The 24,326-nt window shown below is 34.2% G+C and overlaps 5 protein-coding genes across 10 annotated transcripts in view; 4 read left to right on the top strand and 1 right to left on the bottom strand.

The window, feature by feature from the left end:
* LOC105341722 (uncharacterized) overlaps positions 1-2,610 on the bottom strand; it is a 13,675-nt gene extending 11,065 nt beyond the window's left edge. For 2 of the 4 annotated variants that reach the window (XM_011448401.4, XM_011448398.4), the window contains exon 1: positions 2,116-2,232. The gene's annotated coding sequence lies outside the window, so the exon portion shown is untranslated. Of the gene's footprint in view, positions 1-2,115; positions 2,233-2,592 lie in introns of those variants that run through there. The other 2 variants (XM_066080048.1, XM_066080049.1) reach the window with 2 other exon arrangements.
* On the top strand, positions 2,201-4,691 carry LOC105341721 (CKLF-like MARVEL transmembrane domain-containing protein 4). 2 transcript variants are annotated; one of them, XM_011448397.4, is made up of 5 exons: positions 2,201-2,306; positions 2,652-2,783; positions 3,448-3,642; positions 3,765-3,863; positions 3,975-4,691. In XM_011448397.4, the coding sequence occupies exons 2-5, from the start codon at positions 2,652-2,654 to the stop codon at positions 4,158-4,160; spliced, it is 612 nt and encodes a 203-aa protein (XP_011446699.1). In that variant the 5' UTR covers positions 2,201-2,306; the 3' UTR covers positions 4,161-4,691. The 2 variants fall into 2 exon arrangements, with proteins under 2 accessions (XP_011446699.1, XP_019928280.1); XM_020072721.3 differs by having other exon boundaries at positions 2,219-2,306; positions 2,623-2,783.
* A 2,477-nt stretch (positions 4,692-7,168) lies between these two features.
* On the top strand, positions 7,169-9,386 carry LOC117680304 (CKLF-like MARVEL transmembrane domain-containing protein 4). Its single transcript, XM_066080047.1, has 4 exons — positions 7,169-7,463; positions 7,796-7,990; positions 8,665-8,763; positions 8,862-9,386. The coding sequence occupies exons 1-4, from the start codon at positions 7,332-7,334 to the stop codon at positions 9,036-9,038; spliced, it is 603 nt and encodes a 200-aa protein (XP_065936119.1). The 5' UTR covers positions 7,169-7,331; the 3' UTR covers positions 9,039-9,386.
* Positions 9,387-10,406: 1,020 nt separating this feature from the next.
* On the top strand, positions 10,407-13,507 carry LOC105341725 (proteolipid protein 2). 2 transcript variants are annotated; one of them, XM_034443250.2, is made up of 4 exons: positions 10,407-10,712; positions 11,530-11,624; positions 11,734-11,832; positions 11,964-13,507. In XM_034443250.2, exons 1-4 carry the CDS (start codon positions 10,517-10,519, stop codon positions 12,147-12,149), a joined length of 576 nt encoding a protein of 191 aa, XP_034299141.2. In that variant the 5' UTR covers positions 10,407-10,516; the 3' UTR covers positions 12,150-13,507. The 2 variants fall into 2 exon arrangements, with proteins under 2 accessions (XP_034299141.2, XP_011446706.3); XM_011448404.4 differs by having other exon boundaries at positions 10,416-10,648; positions 11,430-11,624.
* Positions 13,508-16,994: 3,487 nt separating this feature from the next.
* On the top strand, positions 16,995-21,067 carry LOC105341726 (T-box transcription factor TBX20). The gene is made up of 7 exons (XM_011448405.4): positions 16,995-17,314; positions 17,570-17,798; positions 19,603-19,876; positions 19,970-20,131; positions 20,225-20,301; positions 20,412-20,515; positions 20,628-21,067. The coding sequence occupies exons 1-7, from the start codon at positions 17,116-17,118 to the stop codon at positions 20,858-20,860; spliced, it is 1,278 nt and encodes a 425-aa protein (XP_011446707.3). The 5' UTR covers positions 16,995-17,115; the 3' UTR covers positions 20,861-21,067.
* Positions 21,068-24,326: the final 3,259 nt, after the last annotated feature.

The raw sequence follows: 24,326 nt of genomic DNA, 5'->3' as shown, positions 1-24,326 counted from the left end.
CCACTGAGCTACGAGGATTTACAATCCAATCGAACGATATATAAACAGTTTAACAAAATATTTAAATCGCCATCTTGTTATTCAGTGTCTTAAAAAGTGTAAGTCTGGGTGTAGTGAGATACCTTAAACATACAATAACTTGAACAGCTATAATTCAAAATAAAATTTGTAAAAGTATTCGACGGTTTTATACTTTAAAAAAAAAGGCGTTCAGACTTCCAGGTGACATAGTCGTACTTCGTATATACAATTACGTTTTTATTTTTTTATTTTCTGTGATACATATTTTCTACGTCAATGAATAGAAGATGTTATGACATAGTGAACAGATTATATGTTATCTATCTAACAAAATAACCGTGTAACAACAGCGTTTTGTTTCAATACTAAGCCCTAGGTTTCTATTCTTTCACGTTTTGTCGATTTTATAATTATGACACCTATCAACCAATGAAAAACGATTTTGATACTGGTATTAGAATCAAGATTTCTTCGTTCGTTACTCCCCTCTTTTTAACCCGAGGAATTACAGGGGTTTGTAAAGGATGTAGAGATATACACACAAACACAACTACAGCAATAGTTACTTCCTCATATTTCGTAAATCATTCATTCATAAAATTAGAAATTATCGAATAGAGTCTAGTAATGTGTTGCAAAAACATTATAAATATGAGACTATGATTAAGATTTTGTGGATAGACACAATTCTGTACATTTCTCAACAACAAAAAACATCTTTAGGTAATGCCTAACATTAATTTTGTGAAAAAAGCACACCCTATTTGGGACTAAAAGACTGAAATTTATATTATACAAAAGAATTGTATTAATCAGGAAAATTACATAAACTGCTTTAGTGGATAATATATATTTTGGCTCATCGACATATAGATGAAACGTTCTGGACTGGGTCACAGGTGCTTGAGGACAGGACCACCCCCCCCCCCCCCCCATCATTCCCCTACCGCCATGTATCTACACCCCCGGGACTACATTCATTTTTTCTTTCAATTATCTTTTTATTACATATTTACAATCTTATTTATACATCAGTTGCTAAAAATTACTTAAAAATTTTGGGAAAAAAAAATCATATTTCCTATATATAATTATACGTAGAGGGGGTATGGATTTTTTCAGTATGTTTTTAAAGTATAATTTTGTGAAATGAATGTAAACATTAGAGTATGAATATGTCATAAAAAGATGATTTAAAGAAAAAATGAACAAAGTCCCGGGGTCTTGATACTTGAAGTGGGGGAGGGAAGGGGGGGGGGGGTCGTCCTGTCCTCAAGCACCTGTGATATCTGAAGCCCCACTGTATTTGGATATGCATGCATAAAAGTAACATAGTTATATTACAATTAAAAATTTAAAAATACGTCTGATTCATTAATTGTGTATGTTGTGTCGAAATTATGACAAAAATATCTATTTTCTCAACTATTCTTGTGTAGTCTACTAAAATTTACATCAACAAGAAGCGATGATCTACATATATATGTTTAACCACTGCTAAAAAAAAAAACTTGACCCAGCTGCAGCTATGCGAAATGGTTAACTTTGGCCAAAAGTTTCACAAAGAGTTAACAATATTATAATCATATTATAGGACAAAATAAACAACAATCAAAGTAAAAATTCTAACTAAATAGATTTTGGTGTTTTTTTTTATAAAATGTATTTATTACCGGTATCTGTGGAGGTAAATTTTCTTTCTCGGTCTATTTTGTTAGGGGTTTTTACGTGGGCTGATAGCACTTTCTGTGAAAGAAGAGGGGGAAAATAGTGAATGGATGTAGAATACGTTTTATATAGGTATCCGACTGCAGACAGTATGACATTGGAATAATTAATAGCTAATCTGATACTTCATGCATGTACATATATAGGTCGTATCATTCGAGAACTACTCAAGTCTATCGGCCTGTTACTGGATTATTTACAGAATTTATAAATTTACAATATGATTACAGCGATAACATAACTTAGCCTTTACAATACCGAATTGACCACTTGACGGTTTCGTCTTTGAATCATTAGAAATTCATTTTCTGTACACAAAACACTGTTGTTTTAAAGTATATATATGTACATGTATACGTAATTTACCTGGCTCTCGAGGGGTCCAACTTAAAACATGATTATGCACGAAAAGATCGTACTTTATCTATGCAGCTCCAGATGCATATCTCCCCTTTATCAGAACTTTGCACGCCCCCTTTGTCACGTGATTTATAGCTTAATTTAAGGTAGAGTGTATCCAGTGAGGAGACAACTAAAACATACATCAATATCACCAGGTCAGTGGATTTGTTTTTTAATGTTCTTGCTTAGTTTCATGTACAGTGTATGCTTATGATTCCCTAAGCTGAGTACTTTTAACGTGTATAAAAAGCAAGCCTAGGGTTAGCTCAGTAGAAGAACACCGAACCCTTTTGTGTATTCGATATTTTTTCCAAAACCTTCCTGGTTATAAATCTAGTTTTAGGTGTTGATCAATGGGGGGTAGGGTAGAGTTTTATATTATACAATGTATTGATGATAGCGGTTATTATATCTAACGAGGGTCAAGTCTTTTGTACTAACCTGGAGTTGCCTTTCTTTCCTCCGCTAAAGTGTGATTATTATCATCATTTACCCGGCAGATGGCGTCCACCGAGGAGAGTAGCCAGTCCGCGGAGAGCCAGCGTCAGTCCATACCCATAGGGTCAACCAGCATCTCCATTAACCTAACCTTCGTCAAAAGTATTCTCGGGATTTTCGAGGGAACTATCATCGTACGAATTACTGGGGTTTTATCACACTATATTTATACATGGAATGTGACTTGTGTGCTAAATTATTAGATATCCACGATTCTTTAAGGAATAAATCTGTTTTCCTTTTGGGGAGTTGATTTTAATCAACTCTACTATGCAGTTACTCAGACAAACCGAAAGTGAAACAGTGTTTGGACCTCAGCACAAACCATTGCAGCTGACAAGACTTAGTTCTTGAAAATAATTGATAAATTCGATGTAATGTATGCTGAAGCATTGTTTTTCAAGGAAACTTATTTATAAATACCTTGAAAATAGTCAGATTTAAAATGGTACGAACAATTTAAATATTTTTTGTAGTCGTATATGTTCCTACGCCAGAGTTCAATATAGTCTCGTTCAACTCGACGCTCGGCTGTCTCCGTAAATCCTTGTCGGAGATTTACGGTGTCAGCCGAGCGTTTGGTTGAACGAGACTAGAGTTCAATATTGCTTGGATCCATACAATTTTCGAGAAATATATCTATTACTGATACATAGTTTGATTGAATTAATTTTATCTTTAGATATTATTTAACATGATTCATATGGGGGTTTTTCGACATTCTTGTCGATTTTTGCGCAGTTTTCGTAAACTTTTTGTGGTTTAAACAACTTACGAACCTAATTTTTTGTCTTCCAGATTCTGTCACTCATTTGTTTGATCTGCGCTGGGGCCGGGGCTAACGTGGTGTGTGACTATGCCTACGGGTCGAACTATGGCTTCTATGAGTTCGTTGCGGGCTCTGTGTTTTTAACATACTTCATAGACTACTTGATTTTCACTATTAGTATCGAAGAAAGATGGTGTATGAAATTTGTACCGTGGCTAGTATGGGTAAGGAGTGTTTCTTGTAATTTTTGAACGAATGAAAAGGTGCAGTGTTGATATATGGTTGTAAATTTTGTTCGTATATTGTTAATGTAAAACGATGATGTTTGTCTTTTTGGGTTTTGTAGCACTTTTTCAGTGGGGTTATATTCACCTTTCTGTACCTGATAGCGTCCATAGTAATGGCATCTCACACGTGCGGACGGGGTGGATACGCGGCGGCCGCTGTAAGTAAAACAGAGGGGGGGGGGGGCTGTTCATTGTAACTTTGTTGTTCAATGGATATATAGCAACAACTATTCAAACTTCTTCAATATGATCTGTTCTTTCTTCTCCAGGTGTTTGGGTTTATCACCACCATCGTGTCCGGTGTGGAGACGTACTTCCTGTTGTTGTCTCTCCGTCAGGACCACGCCCCCACCGATAACAAGGTCCTCAATATGTTGGGGGTCCCCCAGGGTAACAGCGCGTCCCCACAGAGCCCAGAATACGATCCAGAGAGCGTTCCGGAATCAAAGTATTGAGAATAATAATAAAATAGAAACTAAATTTAGAGCCACTCATTGTGTGAATGATAGTTGTCCAAAAATTATGTGTTCTTTGTTAGAGATTCGTTATCACGTGCCTGTAGAACATTCATTAATATTACACACGTGTCATTTATACCGATAAAAAGACTTTGTGAATGAGGTGCGCAAGATTCTATATTCATTGTATATGTGATAGCTATTTTCATACACCAAGAAGAAAATGCAATATAAATCTAATATATATTAAGATAAAATTTTAACGATCGTGTAATTACGAAGCATGAATGCATAGGTTTTTGTGAATTGCAACGACGTCCATTTCATCGGACCCTAAAACGTTTTCACTATTCAACGAATATGAATTCAATTTGTAAATTTTAATGAATTTCATAGACATGTATACAATGTATATCCATTTTCAATTAACATGATATCAGCTGTTTTCAAAAGTGTTTGTTTAATTATAACTCAAGTTTTACGAATTTTGTGTCATGTCAACCAAAATAAAATATATTCTAAATAGGTTATTTCCAGTTTGTGTACTTGGAATGATGTGCTTCTTCTTTTTAAAATTAATTATTGAACAATATTTACACTACCCAGTGTTTTTGTCTGTGATAATAACAAACTACGAATAGATTTTGTAATGTATAGTTCAATACAGTTCATCAATGACTATTTCAATATCTAATTGTACAATTGCTAAAAATTGTGTAAATATTATGTAAGTAAAAAGGAATCTTTCTTTGAATATTACATGTATGACAGTCGCGCATAATCAAATCTATCATAAAGCCCGGAGGGCTTATTAGAATTGATCATTCCCGACTAAAATTGATCACCTCATAATACAAAAAAAAAATGATTTTTTATTCCTTAATTTAAGTAAGCAAAATCGGGTTATGTTTCCATCTGTACCATGATGTCGTAGACTGTTTACTGGGGACAAAAAGTATGTATCTTAGATCTTAGATTAGCTCGGACATTTTTACCTCAACGTCCACTCCCCCCCCCCCCCGCTCCCCCCAGGGTTTGACATTAAGTTTTTGAATTACTAGACCAGTCGGGCTACCTCAGAAGTTTTTCACTAGCCCTGACTCTTTAACTACTAGCCCTGACCAATTTTCACAAAAATAAACTAAACGTAATGAAAAACATAAAATATTAAATACCTGTTTCTGTTTAATTGTATTGGTTTATCTTTACCAATAATAAATCATTCAAATACTATTTAAGATTTAATTTTATTCAAACTGTACTAATAATGATACAAGTAATGGTTGACCAGGGACCAACAAAACTTTTGGGAGACTTCCCTTACTTCTCCTTAACAGAGAAACATGGAGAAGTTTGAGAAATCGGGGAGACTTTCATTACTTGACAATAGATTAGAAACAAGTCATTATGATTAGAAAATAAAACAAATTCTAAAAATTGAAAAAAAAATTATCAGTTTATTTAATTTAAATTATTTGATGTATTCATACATTTTATAGATCAAATGTTTTGTAATTGTGTTAACTAAAATGACATATAAAATCAGTCTCTGTTTTTAGTGTATTTTGGTGGCATTAGTCCAACCCAGCCATTATGTTGAGGATTAGATTTAAAAAAAAAAGATATTATAACTGTAAACAAAGGGTTTATGATTATTTTAGCATAAATTTGGCAGTGTTATTAGCTAATTATAAGTTACCAACAAATTCACTGTTATATATCAACACTAGCCTTAGTAATAAACATCGTTTTGTACAGCATGTGGTTGCATCACCCGTATTTATAACCCTTAAAGATAAGACAGACTACAAGAGGCATAAACTGAGTTTGTGAAGACGTCTTTAGAATTAAATAATTATCATTTTATTGCCATTGGTGTTAATTTGCACGATTTCATGAACTCCATGTACAGTGCGACTTGGACTTTTTGTCCGGAGGAAATTCCGGCGAAGTTACCGATCAAAAAGTGAGTATTTAATCCCCCACTTCATCCTCTAGGTTAATCCTTGGGTTGTACTTAAATAACGGTTTGAAAAATTTAAGCCTGTTAGGAAAAAGTGCTTTTACTTCTATTGATATTAATATTACAGAAAAAGTATGTGCACTTTTTTTTTCACACGACCAGTCGGGCTAGTACACAGGCATTTAACCTGACCGGACCCATCGTTTACTAGACAATGTCGGTCGGACGTGCCTTAGTGTCGAACCCTGCCTCCCCCCTCCCATTTAATGTAAAGTAAATAGTATTAGCAATGTGCATGTTGTCCGTGTCAATGACATTTATTTGTTAAATACATATACAGTTAATGTGTTCTGTTTATGTAACATTATACAATAAATATTTATTGTGCGATCTTGCCTGAAAACCATGCATGGCCGTTTTTGTTTACTTGAATGGATGTGTACGAACTTATATGTGGCACCATCTTATTTAGGCCCTACGATAGTATTTACATTAATGCTACAACGATAATCCTAACAACATTACTTATACGATGTGCCATATATATGTATACATGCATGTTGCCAATGAATCTGCAGTATGTATAAAGTCGTGATATATTTTTTAATTGAATACATTAAATTTGTTAATTCATAAACGCGTATTCTCTGTTCATACATGTAAACTGTGCTGTGTTGCACATGTATACTAGTAACTTGTGAATAATATTTTAATCGCATAGACTTTATAAAAATATATATGCTCATTTATTAATTAACTGAACGTTACGAACCAGGCAGGTATATGTAGCATTTTTCTCGAAACAATTTTCTTAATTTACACAAAGAAAATTGAACTTTGGAGGAGCTACCCTCTCCTTTTCGTTTATTTATGGAGGATCCCCCTCCCCGAATTAGGCTTTTGAAGGTGGTTTTTTTTTTGGTTGTCAAGATTTCATATATTCGAATAAATCTGCCTCCTATTTTCAAAAACGATATGATGCTACTTGCGTGCAAACGTTTAAACGAAATTGAAAAATGTTTGCTTTTCCTTTTGTGTCTAGAGATGTAAATAATAAATTCTGAAAGTGTCTTTCTTCCCTTTCTTTCAAAATAGCCAAGTTGGAGTTCTCTTTCTTCTTCCCTTTTCACAAAGCAATTAATAATTTACCTTGTAAATTATGTAAATTACGCTCGCTTCGTTTGTGATGACTTTGTCAAATAAAAATGGCGTCGACCGAGGGAGGGGACCAGCCCCCGGAGAGTAAACAAGACTCCGTCCGCATAGGGTCCACATGTTTCTCCATCAACCTCAACTATGTGAAGAGTCTTCTCGGGATTTTTGAAGCAGCCATAATTGTAAGTATAATATGTTTAACACCATCAATATATTTAATATAAATAGCAAACTTCACTTTCCTTTTTGTAATTGCGATTTTCATGATGGTTTAAAGGATTGTAGACAAATCTCTTTAATTAATTTGAGCATACCGAACTGTAACCTAACTTGATAAATAAACATCACAGGGGCTAATTTCTTAAGATTGGAAACAGACTTAAAAAAATAAAGGAAGAGCCTACAACGGAACATCTTAAAAGAACGTCTCTCTCTCTCTCTCTCTCTCTCTCTCTCTCTCTCTCTCTCTCTCTCTCTCTCTCTTTCTGATGATATTTCTGATTTTATTTTGCAGATTTTGTCGCTCATTTGTCTGATCTGCGCTGGGGTAGGGGCTAATCTGGCGTGTGATTACACATACGGGTCGAGCTATGGGTTCTATGAATCGGTTGCAGGCACTGTGTTTTTGACAGATGTCATAAACTACTTGATATTCGCTCTGAGTATCGATGAAAAATGGTGCATGAAATTCATTCCATGGCTTGTATGGGTAAGACATATTTTGAATTATGTAAAATATTTATTTTATACATTTTATATTATAAAATTTAGTATTTGATAAAAAAAAAATTGTTATACAATAGGATATATATTTATATTTATTTATTCACAAATCAAGGCCCCTCAGGGGGCATATACATTAAAAAAATATCATGATAATAACAAATAATGAATGAAATAATAGCCTATATAGAATGTCCAGGTTCATATTACAGGTAACAATATGCAAAATAATTCATCAGTACAATAAAATATATGTATGGGATTTACGCTTTAAACTGTGTGAGATAATGCGTGAACACAACAGCTATACAGAAACAAAGTGGCCTGAAAACAGAGAGTACCAAGGGACGGTGCCTGCACAGTCGATTAGACTGGTCCACTTGTACAAAGTGTTCAAGCCAGTTATGCTTATACGTAACATAACACCCCCTCTAAAAGTAAATACATTGCATATTATATATAACTACATACAGGTATAACCATTATATTCCACCTTTAAGAATCATTTCACTGAGTTGTACAAGAACAGGTAAATCTCCATTTGTCCTAAGCCAGTACTGTATGATTTTTGGTCATTGTCCATGTTATTATGATCACATGAGAATGTATATGCTAAGCTTAATTAAATATCTTTAACTTTTTTTTTACTGCGTTTTGTAGCACTTCTTTATAGGGGCTATTTTCACCTTTCTGTACCTGATAGCATCGATTGTCATGGTAACTCACACGTGTGGACGGGGTGGATACACGGCCGCCGCTGTACGTATAACGGAGGGGGGGGGGGGGGCATACTGTTAATTTGCAGTACTCTGTTCTAAAATCAAATTTCGTATATGTTATGTTTTTTTCATCTTTAGGTGTTCGGGTTCATCACCACCATCGTGTCCGGTGTGGAGACGTACTTCCTGTGGCTGTCTCTCCGTCAGGACCACGCCCCCACCGATAACAAGGTCCTCAATATGTTGGGGGTCCCTAAAGCGACCCCGCAGAGCCCTGAATACGACGCGGGGAGTATCCCGGGGTCAAAATACTAAGACGAGCGTTAAAAGTTTTTAGTATCATAAATAAAAAACTAAATACTACGTGTGTACACGTACATGACGTAACTATGTGGAAGATTTGTGACACCTTTAACTAAATGTAGCTCATTAATCATGATATACCTATGTCAGGTATTTATTCATCTGCTATGTCTGAGTGAGTAAGACGCACGAGAGAAATATCTTTCATTTACATGTGTTTTGTTGTTTTGTTTACATCAAAATATATAACCGTTGATTATCTGAAAGTATGTGTCGCATGTTTTAAATTACGAAACGCATAAAATTATGCATTTCATACATGTATATTTACTTTTTTGTAAATAAAAGATTTAGCTTAAATGTATTTTGAACTTTGATTCTATCTCAATCCGCAAATTGTGGGAACTTCTAAACAAAGACGCATATAGACAACTGTTTTTACTTAATGAACACCTTTGGATATTTTTCAACTTAACGAATAGATGAAATGGCAAGTTTTGTGTTTCAATGTTTGAATGTTTATGATATGTTTGCTGTTTGAAAACATTTTTTGGACACCATTTAATCTAAATATTTTTGCAAGATGAAAAAATCTAATACTTTACATTTACGTGTAGTCTATCCTTACATTTTTTACTCATTTTTTGATAAATATTTTCTCTGTTCTTTAGCCTGGGAACCTAATTCGTAGATTGTTTACATATACAAAAGTGTACATACAAATTATCTAAGACATCATCTTATCAAATACATCACACATAGAACTTCGCACTCTCGTCACCAAAATATAGCAAACAAAACAAAACGAAAACAAAACTAGTTTGTAGGGTTAAATTCAGTGACCTGCATCGATGTATGTAAGAACAAATGTATATAGTAAATTATAGTTTTTGTTTGTTTGAGGAAGTCGCATTCGTTACGACATTTAGAATTGCATTTAACGAATTATAACAAATTTTAAAAAAGCCGGTATATACGCGCACCTGTCATGATCACGATCCTACATTTTATCTACAGTCTATGAGCTGAAGACTTATAACATAGTATACAGCTTACATGTATGATATCGTATGTACATGTACGGGGAAAATTCACTCAAATTCCTTGAATGTTTTTATTTTTTATGGTTTTTGTCTTTAATATGATAGCAAACTATTATTGCATTTTATTTTTCATGCATACTTTGAATAGTACAGTGGCATGTGAACACAGACGGTAGTTTCTTTAATAAAGTGTATAACTTACTATTGATGTAAATAATCTTCTTGTATGATTGATACATGCTTGCAAGATTAAACGCCTCTGTCAGCGTTATATTCGCGCTCGCGCTCTCTCTCTCTCTGAGATTGAGTTACCTTTCTTTCCCCTTCTTTTTTAGCGCAAAATAGATCTATGTTCTATTTTTGTAAATTAAGGAAATTACGTTCTGTGCGCGTACACAACATTAGAGTGAGAGAGGTTCATTGTGTCACCACGTGTAACCCGGGAAGATGCAGTCCACCGAGGAAAGTGACCAGTCCCCGGAGACCCAGGGAAACACCAGGCGTATCGGCAACACATGTGTCTCCATCAACCTCACCTTCGTCAAGAGTCGGCTCGGGATATTCGAGGCCGCCATCATCGTAAGAATATTATCATGGCTGTGGTATTTCGAAATTCAAGATTCTGTGCAACATTCCAAGGCAGGTGTGGATCAGAAACCCTCTGATTTGGGAAGGTGGATATTGTGGAGGGCTGCACTGTTTTATTTTTATAAACAACTTTATTCGCCCTACAGAGGTGGATCTAGATTGTGTATCGATCGGGGGAGGACCGGAGAAGTAGAGTTTCACGGGGTCTAGTAGTATCTGACGTTATTCTGGGTTTTAAAAAAAAATTATTACGATATCAAAATCGTTAAAAAAAACAGGAAAACGTCTGAGATTTTGGATTAGGGGTCTAGTTAACGTTCTGACTAACTTTCCAGAAAGCTTGATGTGCCTAGTTGACCCATTTAAGGCTCGTGATTGTTTTGCCCGAAGCTGTGTCATGTAAGACCGACCAACCCTTGTCAAGAATTAGAATTCGGGATTTTTTATTTTTATTTTATAAATTTGACAAGCTATAAATATACATTAAGTGTTTTGATGGCAACTAAATGAAATTACATATGTAATCGAACTATGAATTTTGTATGTATCAAGATAATCAGCATAAATACTCAAGATTTGAGAAAAAATATATTTGCAGTGATTTGGGGGGTGGGGGGGGGGGGGTCATTATTTATAATATTACCTCAATGATTTTGGAGGAAAGTGTTTTTCAGTTTTTTCCGACCCACCGATAAATTACTTTGGAGAACTTCTTGAAAAACAACTACGTAATATAAATATAGCCTATAATACTGTGTTTGGATTTTTTCAGATTCTGTCTTTCATATGTTTGATCTGCACATGGGCCGGGTCTAATCTAGCGTGTGATTACACGTACGGGTCAAGTTACGGGTTCTTCGAATTTGTTGCAGGCAGTGTCTTCTTGACATACTTCATAAACTACTTGATATTTGCCTTAACTATCGATGAAAAATGGTGTATGAAATTTGTGCCTTGGCTTGTGTGGGTAAGACAAAATATCAAATATTTTTTATAAATCTTTTGTTAAACATAAAATTCAATTATTGATAAAATTGGGTATCATATTTATTGATAAACTGATTTGCGCATTGCAGCACTTTTTCATCGGAGCCATTTTCACCTTTTTCTTACTGATAGCGTCCATAGTGATGGTTTCTCACATGTGTGGACAAGGTGGATACGCCGCGGCCGCTGTACGTATAACAGGGGTGGGGTGGGGGTAAGAGGGTGAAGTGGGGATGGATGGGTAACATTTGTTACATAAAATTGATCTATATTAACCAAAAGGTAAAATTCTCTAATTTGTTCTGTTTTACCTTTACAGGTGTTCGGGTTCATCACCACCATCGTGTCCGGTGTGGAGACGTACTTCCTGCTGCAGTCTCTCCGTCAGGACCACGCCCCCACCGATAACAAGGTGCTCAATATGTTGGGGGTCCCTAAGGGCAGCACCCAGTGCCCACAGAATCCCGACTACGACCGGGATATTTTACCAGAGTCAAAATACTAAGAAGTACATGTATGTCACGGGTGTTGACGTTTACACAGTAAAACAAAAATCCAAGAATCCTCAATAATTACAGCTGAGTTAAAGATCTGTGACTTCTCTTGAAATACGATATATATACCTTGTATATCCGTGTCAATTATTCAAAAATCTGTGTTTGTAAAATGTGCCATAATTTGTTAGTTTATTTTCAAAATACTCAGCAATATATGTTTTTATTGTGTTTAATGTTAGTTAAAAATTTTGTCAGATATATGAAACAGGTGTCGACAGTTTAAAAATGTATGGTGCATGAATGTGCGCAGATTGTTGTGTTTTCCGAAGTCTGACTAAGTGACGTCATATGAAGTGGCCGACTAGTCTATCTACTCATGTTCTACATCAATGAAATTATGTGGTGTTTAGTGCTCATTCCTTTAGTTTTATTAGAAAAGATTGTTTACAATATATTAGATGCCAAATATTGACAAATCTTCAATCTAGGACCTTTAAGAGATATATTTTTTATTATGATATTAGTAATCATACTAAATACAAAAAATGCATGTAATTATTATATATAAAATATAACACAGGGTTTGTAATAGGAAAACAAGATTTTTATGAAGGATATATTTTCAGAATACACAAGTTAAAAAAAGAAGTTTGCCTTGAAGTAAGAGAGTACATTTGTACTAGGGGACAATGTTTGTTTACAGTCATATAGACTGGTGGACGCATACTCAATGTAATCAGACAGCCATTTATGATATTGCATTTTATATTACAATCTTAAAAACCATTAAACATATTTAATGATCTCCATTTTGGTCTAGTTCACTTTTGGTCACTGCCCATATAATGACATTTGTATCAGGATTTATTGGTCAATGTAGTCTTCTCTCTTTCCTCTAGGATGTCAAATATCCATAATCTCTGAATGGATAATCGTTTCTGTGTAAAAGGATTATGAATTGGGTAAAGTTCTGATGAGTTGAATCAAACAGGAAGTTTTTGCAATGTGAAATGTCGATACTGGTACGAATGTCATTAATTTTTTAAATTTGAACAAAATCTATATTTTTATTCGAGTGTGGTTAAATTTTTATTTTATTCTGTACTCTTGCCATAGAATGTGCTTACTTGTTTATTTACATACACACCTGTATGGGTTTATCTGTGACACCATCTGAGTTATTTACACTCCTGAGAAAAAAATCAGTTTTATAAACTGTAATGTTACCATTTTGTGGAGCACATAACAAAGGCAACCATTTTATTTGTTGTGCTTTGATTTTTTGAACTGCATTTGTGATTTATAAATGCGTACTTGTTTTACAGGTTAAGGATATAAATCTCACCATGAACTTTACTCCAAAACATTTGGGTGTGTTGTTATTTTATTGTTTGTCAATTTAATTTATTTAGTATTAACAGATATTCTAGTGGTAAAGAGTTGCAGTTGAAAACTATAAAAAGTTGAATTTTTTGAATTTTGAAATAAAACATGACAATACTGGTTCCCGCGCTGTTCCTATGATGTTACTATAGAAGAAATACAAAAAAGTAAAATTTAATTTATAGTTTAATATGACTTTCGATGAAAGGATAATATATGTATATTATAATAGTATTTTATTTTGCTTGAGTAAGTCTCATTTTTATATCTATACAACGTGTAAAATGTATCGAGTATTAGATTACTTTTGAAAAGTTAGAACACAATTTGAAGTATTTATGATAATCTTTTTTAAAGCTGATACAAAGAATAGCGATTTGCATGACATGTTTTAATCAAAAATTTAAAGAAAACCCCTAAGATATCATTTTTCTTCTATTCAAAATGCCGGACTAAACCCTTTGGCCACTTGCTTGAGGTTTTGATTGGTATGAAAGCAAAAAACTAAACAAGACTTACTTTAGTCAAGCAATGAATAAACACAAGCATGTTCTACAATTAGACCCATACAGACCAATTTGCATTGCAAACTGTCTAATCCATGAGTAAGTAGAAAAGCATATTTTTTTCCAAGTGCGTTAATTGAGGTGTTTTCTGGATGAGGTAGAAAAAATTGAGATACAAATAAAATCGTCTTCTGTAAATTACCAAACACGTTACCAAAGATTCAAAGGAATGACAGGAAACTCGTGAATACGTAATTGATTCAAACAGACAATGGAGATAAAGAAGAAAACAAGATGATTTTTGGACAGGATCACGCTTGTCTTAATGTTAGATTAAGAAGTTCACCAATGTAATTTTTTGTTATACATTAATTGTTTTTTTTCCCTATCTTTATCTGTATACTTACCAATGGTAATTAATTTATAGAATGTTCATGTCATGTTATGTATTCTGATGAGTTGTATAACGTAAGGAAATTGATTGAATTAAATGTTAAAACGAACTAATGGCGGGTACTTTAGAAATCGAGAAAAAATCGGCTAAGACTTGGAATTTTTCTGAGCCGTTTCTGTAGGACACATTAAAGTACTAAATGTAGCTGAGATATCTTCATGGACTTTTGTACCTCAGAATAGAATATATCAGACAAAATAACTGCAAATTTTATACAAAATCAATTAGAATCAGTAATCTATATAAAGTTGAATAAAATTATAAAATATTACAATCCAATGATACCAAAAAAATCGACTTATGACTCTATTCGCAATACATGTAACGGACAACCATAGTGCTTCAGTATGAATTTGAACATACATGTAATATCTATAAGGTAAGTAATTTCACTTTTTTATTCATTGGATTTGCATTTGATAATTATGGCGCAAGTGTCATTCTGATCTTCTACGAAGAGTAATCTTCCTCAAATGTATGATGTACTGATAAACATATACTCAGTAGATGTATATAAATACAAAGTACATATTGATGTCTGTTTTTCGTGCGTTTAGAATTAAATTCACAATTACGAAAAACAAGAAAACGTTGATAGAATACCCATATATCGTGATCATTTATTTTATCCTTCTTGCAATATTTTACATACATGAGCTCAATTAACCCATTCAGAATATAAATAAATGAATCTGTGAAAAAGGTATATACAGAAAGCATATGAGTTTGAAATAACGAATTCAAGAATTCGTTATTTCAAATTTAATTTGTTAAAATAGTTTTCAAAATCTGTAATAACGAATTCAGCGAATTTGTTATAACAGATTAAATTCGTTATAACGAATTCCTAAAATTTGTTATAACAAATTTAATTCGTTATAACGATTGAAATTCGTTTTAACAAATTCAAGAATTCGTTATATCAAATTCAAAAATATTTTTTTATAGGTCCTAAATGGGCTTCCGTACATATGTGATTTTAAGATTTGAATTATTACCTTTGCATGGGAATTATTTAGAGCTAGCAAACTCTTACCAATAAAATATCAAAATACACAGATATACAGATAGATTTGATCACACAAAGTGGACAGTGTAATGGTGCTGTGGAGGGGATCAAGACTGTGTTACCTAACACTTCATTACCCTAATGGCAGGAAACAGGGGCGACAAATAAACCCACATCTATCAGCTGATGTGTTTTATCTTAATAAACTCCTCAACTTTATTTCCATTTTAAATTGGATTTTTGGGATTAAATGACGGAGGGCCTGTCCTGGAGCGCCCTGGGTCATCATTTGTCGCACCTTTTCTGTACTAAATCGACACCTTCATTATCTGTTATCGCTACTATCTACAGGTATATACATGGTCAGGTGAGGCCCGCCCCGCCCCCTTCCCCGGCTCGGTAGCGCGGGAACCGGTATTGTCATGTTCCATACTTCGGATGTCAAGTGTCGTTCGCGCGTTTTCACCATCGATGTATAAAAAAATTTCCATACTTACACGGAATTTCAATTGCTGGTAAACTGGTTTTTATGTGATTTCGGGAACTTTTCTCTGCGCTAACATCGCTTGTTTCTGACACATTCTTAAACAAACATACCATTTAACAATATAAGTAAACACAATTTTTGGATAAAGCACCAAAAAAGAACGATGCCCATTGTTTTAAATTAGAATTAAAGAAATGTTGGAGATTTCGCACAGTCTTCTACATTATGATACTCAACAAAATTGAATATATAATTATTGAAGAATTCTATATTTGACATTAATTTTGTTTTTTTTTTATCTCTTTGTAATTTTCATATAGCATAGGTATGTCTGCAATATATCGTATAAAAAGTTTGTAAATATTTAAACATTTTTTAAATAACATTTTATGTTTAAATATTTAAAAATTCCTTTTTTTGTAATTTCTACATAATTTCATAACATCACAAAACATAAAACTTTAAGTAGTGAATACTAGTAATTATTCATTTGTTTGGCATATGTTTTATCCACATAATTTGTCAGAATTTTGAAATTTTTATTCCCTGTCGATCACTTTACGAAACAAGACAATAATGTCCTTAGCCTGTTGAATATATTTGTCCATGCATCAAATTTTTAATTAATCTTTGATAAAAGTAAAAGGTTTTGATAGAATATTCCAAGGCTGAAGTAGCACGATTTCAAGAGAGTTGTGAAATAATACGGCCGGGTATATATAAACAATAACTTTTTTTTCTATCCTTGAAATATACCTATTATGTTTCAATTGATTTCAGAACACTGGTATAAATACATGTATTTCCATGTGTAAAATTTCAGCTTTATGATCACATGCATAAATTCAATGACTGATAAACAGTAAATAAAAAGTTAATTTAAGATCAATGGAATGGAAAAATAATTCACGGTGGCTGACTCAGCTCATTGCGGGAGCGAGGAACGCCCACCGTGTAAGTTAACCGAAACGCAACCAATCAAAATTCACACCTCGGAAACGGCAGACGATTAAAAAGTGCGCATTCTCCAAAATATTTTAATCACTTTGCAAAGTGTTTCAGTTGATATTTCATGCTTGGGACTGCTTTAAATCTTAATCAAAAGTGAAATATTATCAAATATACCTCTATAAGGATGGATTTATCGTTTCGCGGGGAAAGAAAAGCAGAGTCACCAGTATCCAGACTCTCTCAGAAGGCCAATGCTTTTTCCATAGACTCGCTGCTCGGACAGAAAGTACCAAAACAAACAGAGGATGATACATTTAGTGGACTTCAGTCAACTTCGTCATTTTCAGGACCAACTAATCCAAAACACGCAGATTTACCACCAGGTAAACATTTGCTTACTTACATAGATTCTCAATATTTCATACTTTATTATCTTGTTGAAAATTTAATGGAATTGATTTCAGTAATTAAAAAAATTATTTCATTATATCTTATTTCACGTTTATTAAAATTCAGCGATAAATTTGATATCTACTTGCTTTTTCCAAAAGTTAAAACATATAATTGACGACGTAAAAGTTGAAATTTCTTTCAAATTTGACGATGATTGAATTAAATTGAATTTATAATTTCACTAGGCGACATTAACGACACCCACCTTCCCTGCATATCTCTGGAGGCCCAGCAGCCCAGCCCCTCCGTGTCCCCTTGTAGAAGCTCGGACAGCGGCTCCCCCGTGGTTCCCATAGAACACTTTGCCGAGGATTCTCCGGAGTTGGCCGACGTCAGATGCCGTCTGGAGTCCAAAGATCTGTGGAAGAAGTTCCACGAGCTGGGCACAGAAATGATCATCACGAAATCAGGAAGGTTTGTAGATATTTAGCATTCTTTAATCGATTCCGTTTTAGTTTTACGAAAAGTGGACGCAAATGAACAATCCTTTTCTGTTCTTTTAAAATAGGCCTTAAGCATGAATTACAGCTGGGTATAAGGGTATTTATAAACTAAGAAATATATATTCGAGATTCTTTTAAACCAGCCGTCTCATTTTAAGTTATTTATAATTTATGATTTAATCTGTAATAAATTTTTGAACAAAAATATTCGTTTACTCTTTTAATTCTAAACCTCATAAAACTTATGTCCTAGCATTAAAAAAATTTCAAAATACATTGTATATTTAATGTTGAGGATAAACGTTGAACAGTTAAAAACATTTTAATAAATTTGTCTCTCTTAAGTCGGATCTTAGTTATACATTTTTATGACCACAAGAACAAATTCACACACCGTTACATGTATATATCGCCGATTGATTTTTCACCCAAGCAGAAACAATGTTATTGACACTCCGAGAGATGTCGGACTTGAAGCCTCTGGCCAAAATATCTTGTTTATATTTGGTGACATTGACAACAGAGTCGCGAGATGCTGAGATGATATCAGCAAAATTCTCGGCATTGGTGTCAAATTCAACAAAACAATTCATGTATTATCTTTTAGGACTTCAAGTTTATTTTGATTTAGTACAGCCTGGATTTTTTGGGCGCAACAGCTATCGCATTGGGAGCTATTCAGAGACGAACACGAGATACGTTCTTCTTATCATATGTATTTTGCCAAAATTACTCGGACTCAAAATACAGTTTGTTCAACGCAGGGGAAATAGATATCATTTAATACGATTGTTATTCGAAGACACAATAAAAAGATATTAAATGTGATAATGAACACGTCAACAGACCTAAGTGTTAACTTGGTCTTATCAAACAAAGACAAAGGCGGCATTCATTAAGACTACTAAAGCGGCCATTTGTTGATAGGCTGAATAAAAACAGATATCATCAGCTATTCAACTACCAAGAATCATTCTGATAGATTGCAGGATTCCTAAAAAAAATATGGAATCGGTCGTCTTTGTTGTTGGGGCAGTCAGCGCCTGCGCCTTGTCAACGCCGGGGTCTCGTCCCAAATTGTTACAGACTTAACTACACATTACAGGAAAACAAGCACCTGTTTTGTCTTCTCTTTCAACAAGAAAATCTCTCCGTAATTTCTTTTCCTTTTCCAAATTGCATTGCTCAGTGTAAGGTTAGAGATGTCAACACATGAATGCAGATACAATCGGAGCCATGATCATTACATAAAACGCGATACCACTCATCCAAACGATGCATTTACTTGCGCTGGCGACCAGAATTGAGTTTGACTACCCAGCATGTAATGACTTGGTCTATTTTAGCCCTGAACATAACAGCAAGGTTAAATCTCCGCACCCCCGCTCCAAAGATGTGGTGTTGTGCACAAAAACTGTCATTTACAAATTAGATCGGACCGGAACGAGTTCCCTCACGCAAAGCCTACACCCGATCTCCCCCGGCCTCCCATCACTTTCGACAGAGGACGGTATTTAGTGTGACCGCGAAGAGGATAGAGTTCTAGTTTATGGGTGGGGGCGGGACGTGTGAGCATTTGTCTTATGTTTTTGTACAAAGTTGACGTTTTAAGTAGCGAACGGTGATATAAGACACGGATGCCACGACAAAATTTACATCTCTAATTAGAGTCTCTGAATTGTTCAGAAGGAAAAGATAACAGACTATATGCTATTTTGGTTTGCTGACTATAATTATCCCAAAATTCTGGTTACAGTTTATTTTCTTCGTTTCAGACGCATGTTTCCTACTCTGCGCGTGTCCTTTAGCGGACTGGAGCCTGACCAAGAATACATCGTTGCAATGGATATCGTACCCGTAGACAACAAGCGGTACAGGTACGCCTATCACCGATCAGCGTGGCTGGTGGCGGGAAAAGCCGACCCTCCTCTCCCCTCCAACATCTACGTCCACCCAGACTCCGTCTTCACGGGAGCACAACTTCAGAAACAGATCATCTCCTTTGAGAAACTTAAGCTGACCAACAATGTACTGGACAGGGCTGGACATGTAAGATTTCTACCAAACAATTAAGTGTTGAGATTTCATCATAGCCTTTTTTCCCCTCAAATCCACTTTACGAATTTTTGTCAATCTTTCCAGATAATTTTGAATTCCATGCACAAGTACCAGCCTCGAATTCACATCATCAGGAAAACATCAACTACACCTAATCCTCTGACGTCACTGAAAATGACCGACCATAAAACGTTCTCTTTTTCTGAGACTGGATTCATTGCAGTAACCGCTTACCAAAACCAGCTGGTGAGAACAGTTAGTCACTTCAACATAAAAATATCGAATGATATTATTTTTTAAATTTCGTATTCATTTATTATTTATTTTCTACTGTTTCAGATTACAAAGTTGAAAATAGACAGCAACCCTTTTGCAAAAGGTTTCAGAGATTCCAGCAGGCTATCAGATATAGAAAGGTACATAAACTACAGCTTATTCCACTTGCTGAATACTGATCTAAAGTTTGCAAAGACACATAACGGCAAAATACGTACTAGTATGTATACATGTACATTTCTTTTTGCAGAGAAACGATGGAGAGTCTTTTGCAAAGTCAGACACAGGCAAACATGATGCCTTTCAGTGATGAACTGGGCAAACAAAGACAAACGATCTTTCGAGGTTTAGGAGGTGAGTCTTTCGTCTGCATGCGAATTTCGGACGTAAACAAAGTTTAGGAAAATTTGATTTTTCTCCACTGTATAATCGACGTTTAAATCCATGGCTTTTTCCTCTTTTTCAGATTCAGAGCTTGCCTTATCTCTGTTACACGGAGCTAATTTAGTGGCGGGCTCCGGGTCACTGAGTCCATCATTGGGAAACTCAATCAACAGAAGATTGTCCCTACCTATGTCGCCTCTCTATTATACCGGAGCCTTACCCAATCAGGAGATCCTACGTCATCAGTTTGTAAACCAATCAGCATCGTCTCCTATGTTACTATCAACACACAGATATCATCCGTATCTCAAGTGATGCAGTTTTTCATATTGTTAAAAACTTGGATTTATCCAAATGCTTATTAGCATAAAAACACTTAAATCAAAGGCTGCGGAAACCAATGGTGCTGGACATTGTCACGTTAAATATGCGAATGTATGGATGTCAATATGATTTGTTATATTTTCTAGTCAAAATACATGTATTATTTCATTGTCATGAAAATAAAACCTGATGAAAAAAGTCGGTGTTTGATAAATGATGCATGCTTTCCAGACATCACAACAAGCAGTTTGATGTAAACATAGTATGACTTCTGATCATCTTTGATAATGGCGAGGTTAGAAAATGATATGCACGTACAACTACATGTATTACCCATGAGAAATAGAGTTTATCTAGAATAATACACTGTTTGATCAACTTGAATTATCAAATCAAAGTACTGAAGTACTGACGGGAGTTGATTTTATCGATTATTATTCATTTTTAAATCAACGAAATGTTACTTTGCTTGGCAAGTAGTTTATAATCTGTCTTTGAATTACGAACATTTTTATAATATGAATTCTCGGACTTTTCCGACAAGAATTTTGAGAAAAAACCCGTATTAATCGTATTGTGTAATGATTAAAGATAGAATTGATTCCATCAAACTATGTATAAGTAATCGAAATATTCAAAAAATTTTATGGATCCAAGCAATAATGAACTCTCGTTCAACCAGATGCTCGGCTGTCTCCGTTAATCTCCAACAAACAAGAGGATGTGTACACAAGGTCACGTGATGGCTTGATGACGCGACCTCTAAATATAGAATGACTCTCTGCTTGTCGGAGATTTACGGAGACAGCCGATGCTTAAACAAGACTTTATTGAACTCTGGCGTATGAATACATACGACTGCAAAAAAATATCTAAATTGTTCGTACTATTTAACATCTGACTATTTTCAAGGTATTCATAAATAAGTTTCTTAAAAACCAATGCTTCAAGACACATTACATCGAATTTATCGATTATTTTTAAGAACTAAATCTTGTCAGCGGTGATGATTTGTGCCTTGGTCCAAACACTGTTTCACTTTCGGTTTGCCAGAGTAACTGCATAGGAGAGTTGATTAAAATCAACTCCCAAAAAGTGTTGCATTTGCTTAGCGAACACAGTAAAAAAATATTTATTGTTCTAATTCTCATCCATATTTGTCAATCGAAGAGTTGCTCGATGAAAACGCCAATTTCTCTCAATCAATCTTTCACAACGAAATGGGTTTTTTTTTTAATATTCAAACGTATTTAGATCATGGTCATATAGTTTGCTTTAAGAACCCAAATTAAATCCATGATATCTCAAATTGAGACATACTCTCGACCTGCATGTTAAGGTGATATGCCACTGATTTGTTTAAGGATGTTGATCTAGTTGTTGCTACTATATAGCCATTGTAGGTATGCACAATTCTACATTAAAATGAGTTTACACAGAGGTAAAACGCAAAATCAATAATAAGAATTAAAACTAAAAGTTTTCTAGTTTATTTTTTGTAGGTGTTTAATCTGAAATTTGGGATTACTCCGAGATACTAAATAAAAAATATATCATTACATCCATGCATACAATAAATAATGATACAACCAAGTAGATGTCTTAGGTAAACATGATCGTATATATGCGACTGAATGGTCAATTATTTCGGCACCACTCGCTTCCTAAATATATGTATGCAATTTTTTGCCGAGATGTTTCCCTAAATTTGGAAATCATTTGGTAAAATTGAGGAATAAAAAGATAAAAAGGAAAAATGTCAGTTTCTAAATCGAATGGAATATAAATGTTTCATTACAAGTTATCAACATAACTGATCTCTAAGCAGTTTTAAGCGTTGAATTCTAAAAGAGTTTTACTTCTGAATCTTTTTTTTTCTTCTTTTTTTTAAAGAAATAATTTCAGTTAATAATGTTGTAAGCAAATGTTACCCTCGATCCTTTCCGATTTCTGTTTGTGTGGATCTTTTTACCACTCGTGCTCTTTGTTAAAACCCGTATATTTTCGTTGTGATCTCTTAAATTGTATAACCTGCATTTTTTATATTTTTTATGAAATTCGCACTCTCTTTATACATACATGTATTGTATACTTTTCCAACAACTTACAACGTTTCAATCAAGATTTATTTATCTTAACTACGGATTTGATTTTGTTTAAAGCAGGTTCTGTGAACTTGAATACCTCAAATAGCCACAGAATACTTAAAAACGACTTGTTCCCCGATTGAACATAATGATGGAATACAAAGTGTGCTTTGGAAACAACAATATAAATTCTAACTATTTACAGCATATTGGTTGGGTTTAAAAAAGAAATGAAACTAGAAAACTGGATCTTCGAAATCTTTGAAATAGATATTTCATTTTATTACATAACGCTTGATAATAGACAAAAATAGGTGTATAATACGTTTGATAATTTCCTAAACATGTAGAAGTCATTGGAAGTCATCCTGTGCTTTCTATTGATGTATATTGGTTTACGAATGTATATTAATTGGGCATGTACAATATCTCCGTTTGTTAAAACACCCCTCAAAGCATTGATTTGATGATTTTTATCTTATATTCTTTGCAAAACTAAAGTTAAACGTAACCTTGAACTCACAGTGTACATAAAAAGTAGTCTTTTACAGCATGATTCCATAATAAATGATAATCAAAATGTATTGCTTTGTAAAATGTTAATATTACCACTTTATTTTTAGAAGTGGTATTTCTTAATATGATGCCAAAGCAAATAAAAATATTGAAATTGTGCATTAATTCCTTTTATAGTCAAGTATGGTTTTTATCCAAAGAAATGTTTAAAAATATTGTGCACATTTGTAAACTTTATACGTGTAAAGCTTTTATATCATTCATGGTCATTTCTGAACCTAACCATTATCTCAATCCCAGTAGAAACACGTGCTCTTTCCCTTGCAATGACCCAAAGTTTTCTCGCATGCTCCCCACGTGTATCATCATTAACGAAACCATCGACACCTGTTTTCTACCTGTCAGGTAATTCTAGATAGGTAAGAATCCCCGAAGTTTCAATCAAGCCTTAATGACAGATGCACACGATGATATCTCTTTGCCAGAGTAGAGGACCGCGCAGCGGAATGGACGGAATACAATGGGGGTCCATGACTCGAGTCAGCTGTTTCCTCTGGCCTAAGACAATACCGGGCCTGTTTCTGAATGTGATAGAAGATTACAATCAATTAAACGATTGGCACTTTATAAAACGCATCGATCGGTATCCGATTAAATGATTTTCCGTTAATATAGTTTAAGTGACTAAGTTTTGTGGTATTTGATTTGTACAAGTATTAACTTAGGCGGTGCGTCATCCCCCCATTCATGGTCTTTTAAAATCCCACTCCGAGAGTAAAACACAAAATGCTAGCTAACCTTTAAATCACAGATATTTGTAAGATTGATAATTTCAAATACAATCCCGTTTTTGA

The sequence above is a fragment of the Magallana gigas genome, chromosome 3 (assembly GCF_963853765.1).
Source record: "Magallana gigas chromosome 3, xbMagGiga1.1, whole genome shotgun sequence".
In the NCBI taxonomy this organism is placed as follows: domain Eukaryota; kingdom Metazoa; phylum Mollusca; class Bivalvia; order Ostreida; family Ostreidae; genus Magallana; species Magallana gigas.
The sequence above is the reverse complement of the archived record's forward strand: the minus strand, read 5'-3'. Positions and strand labels throughout refer to the sequence as shown.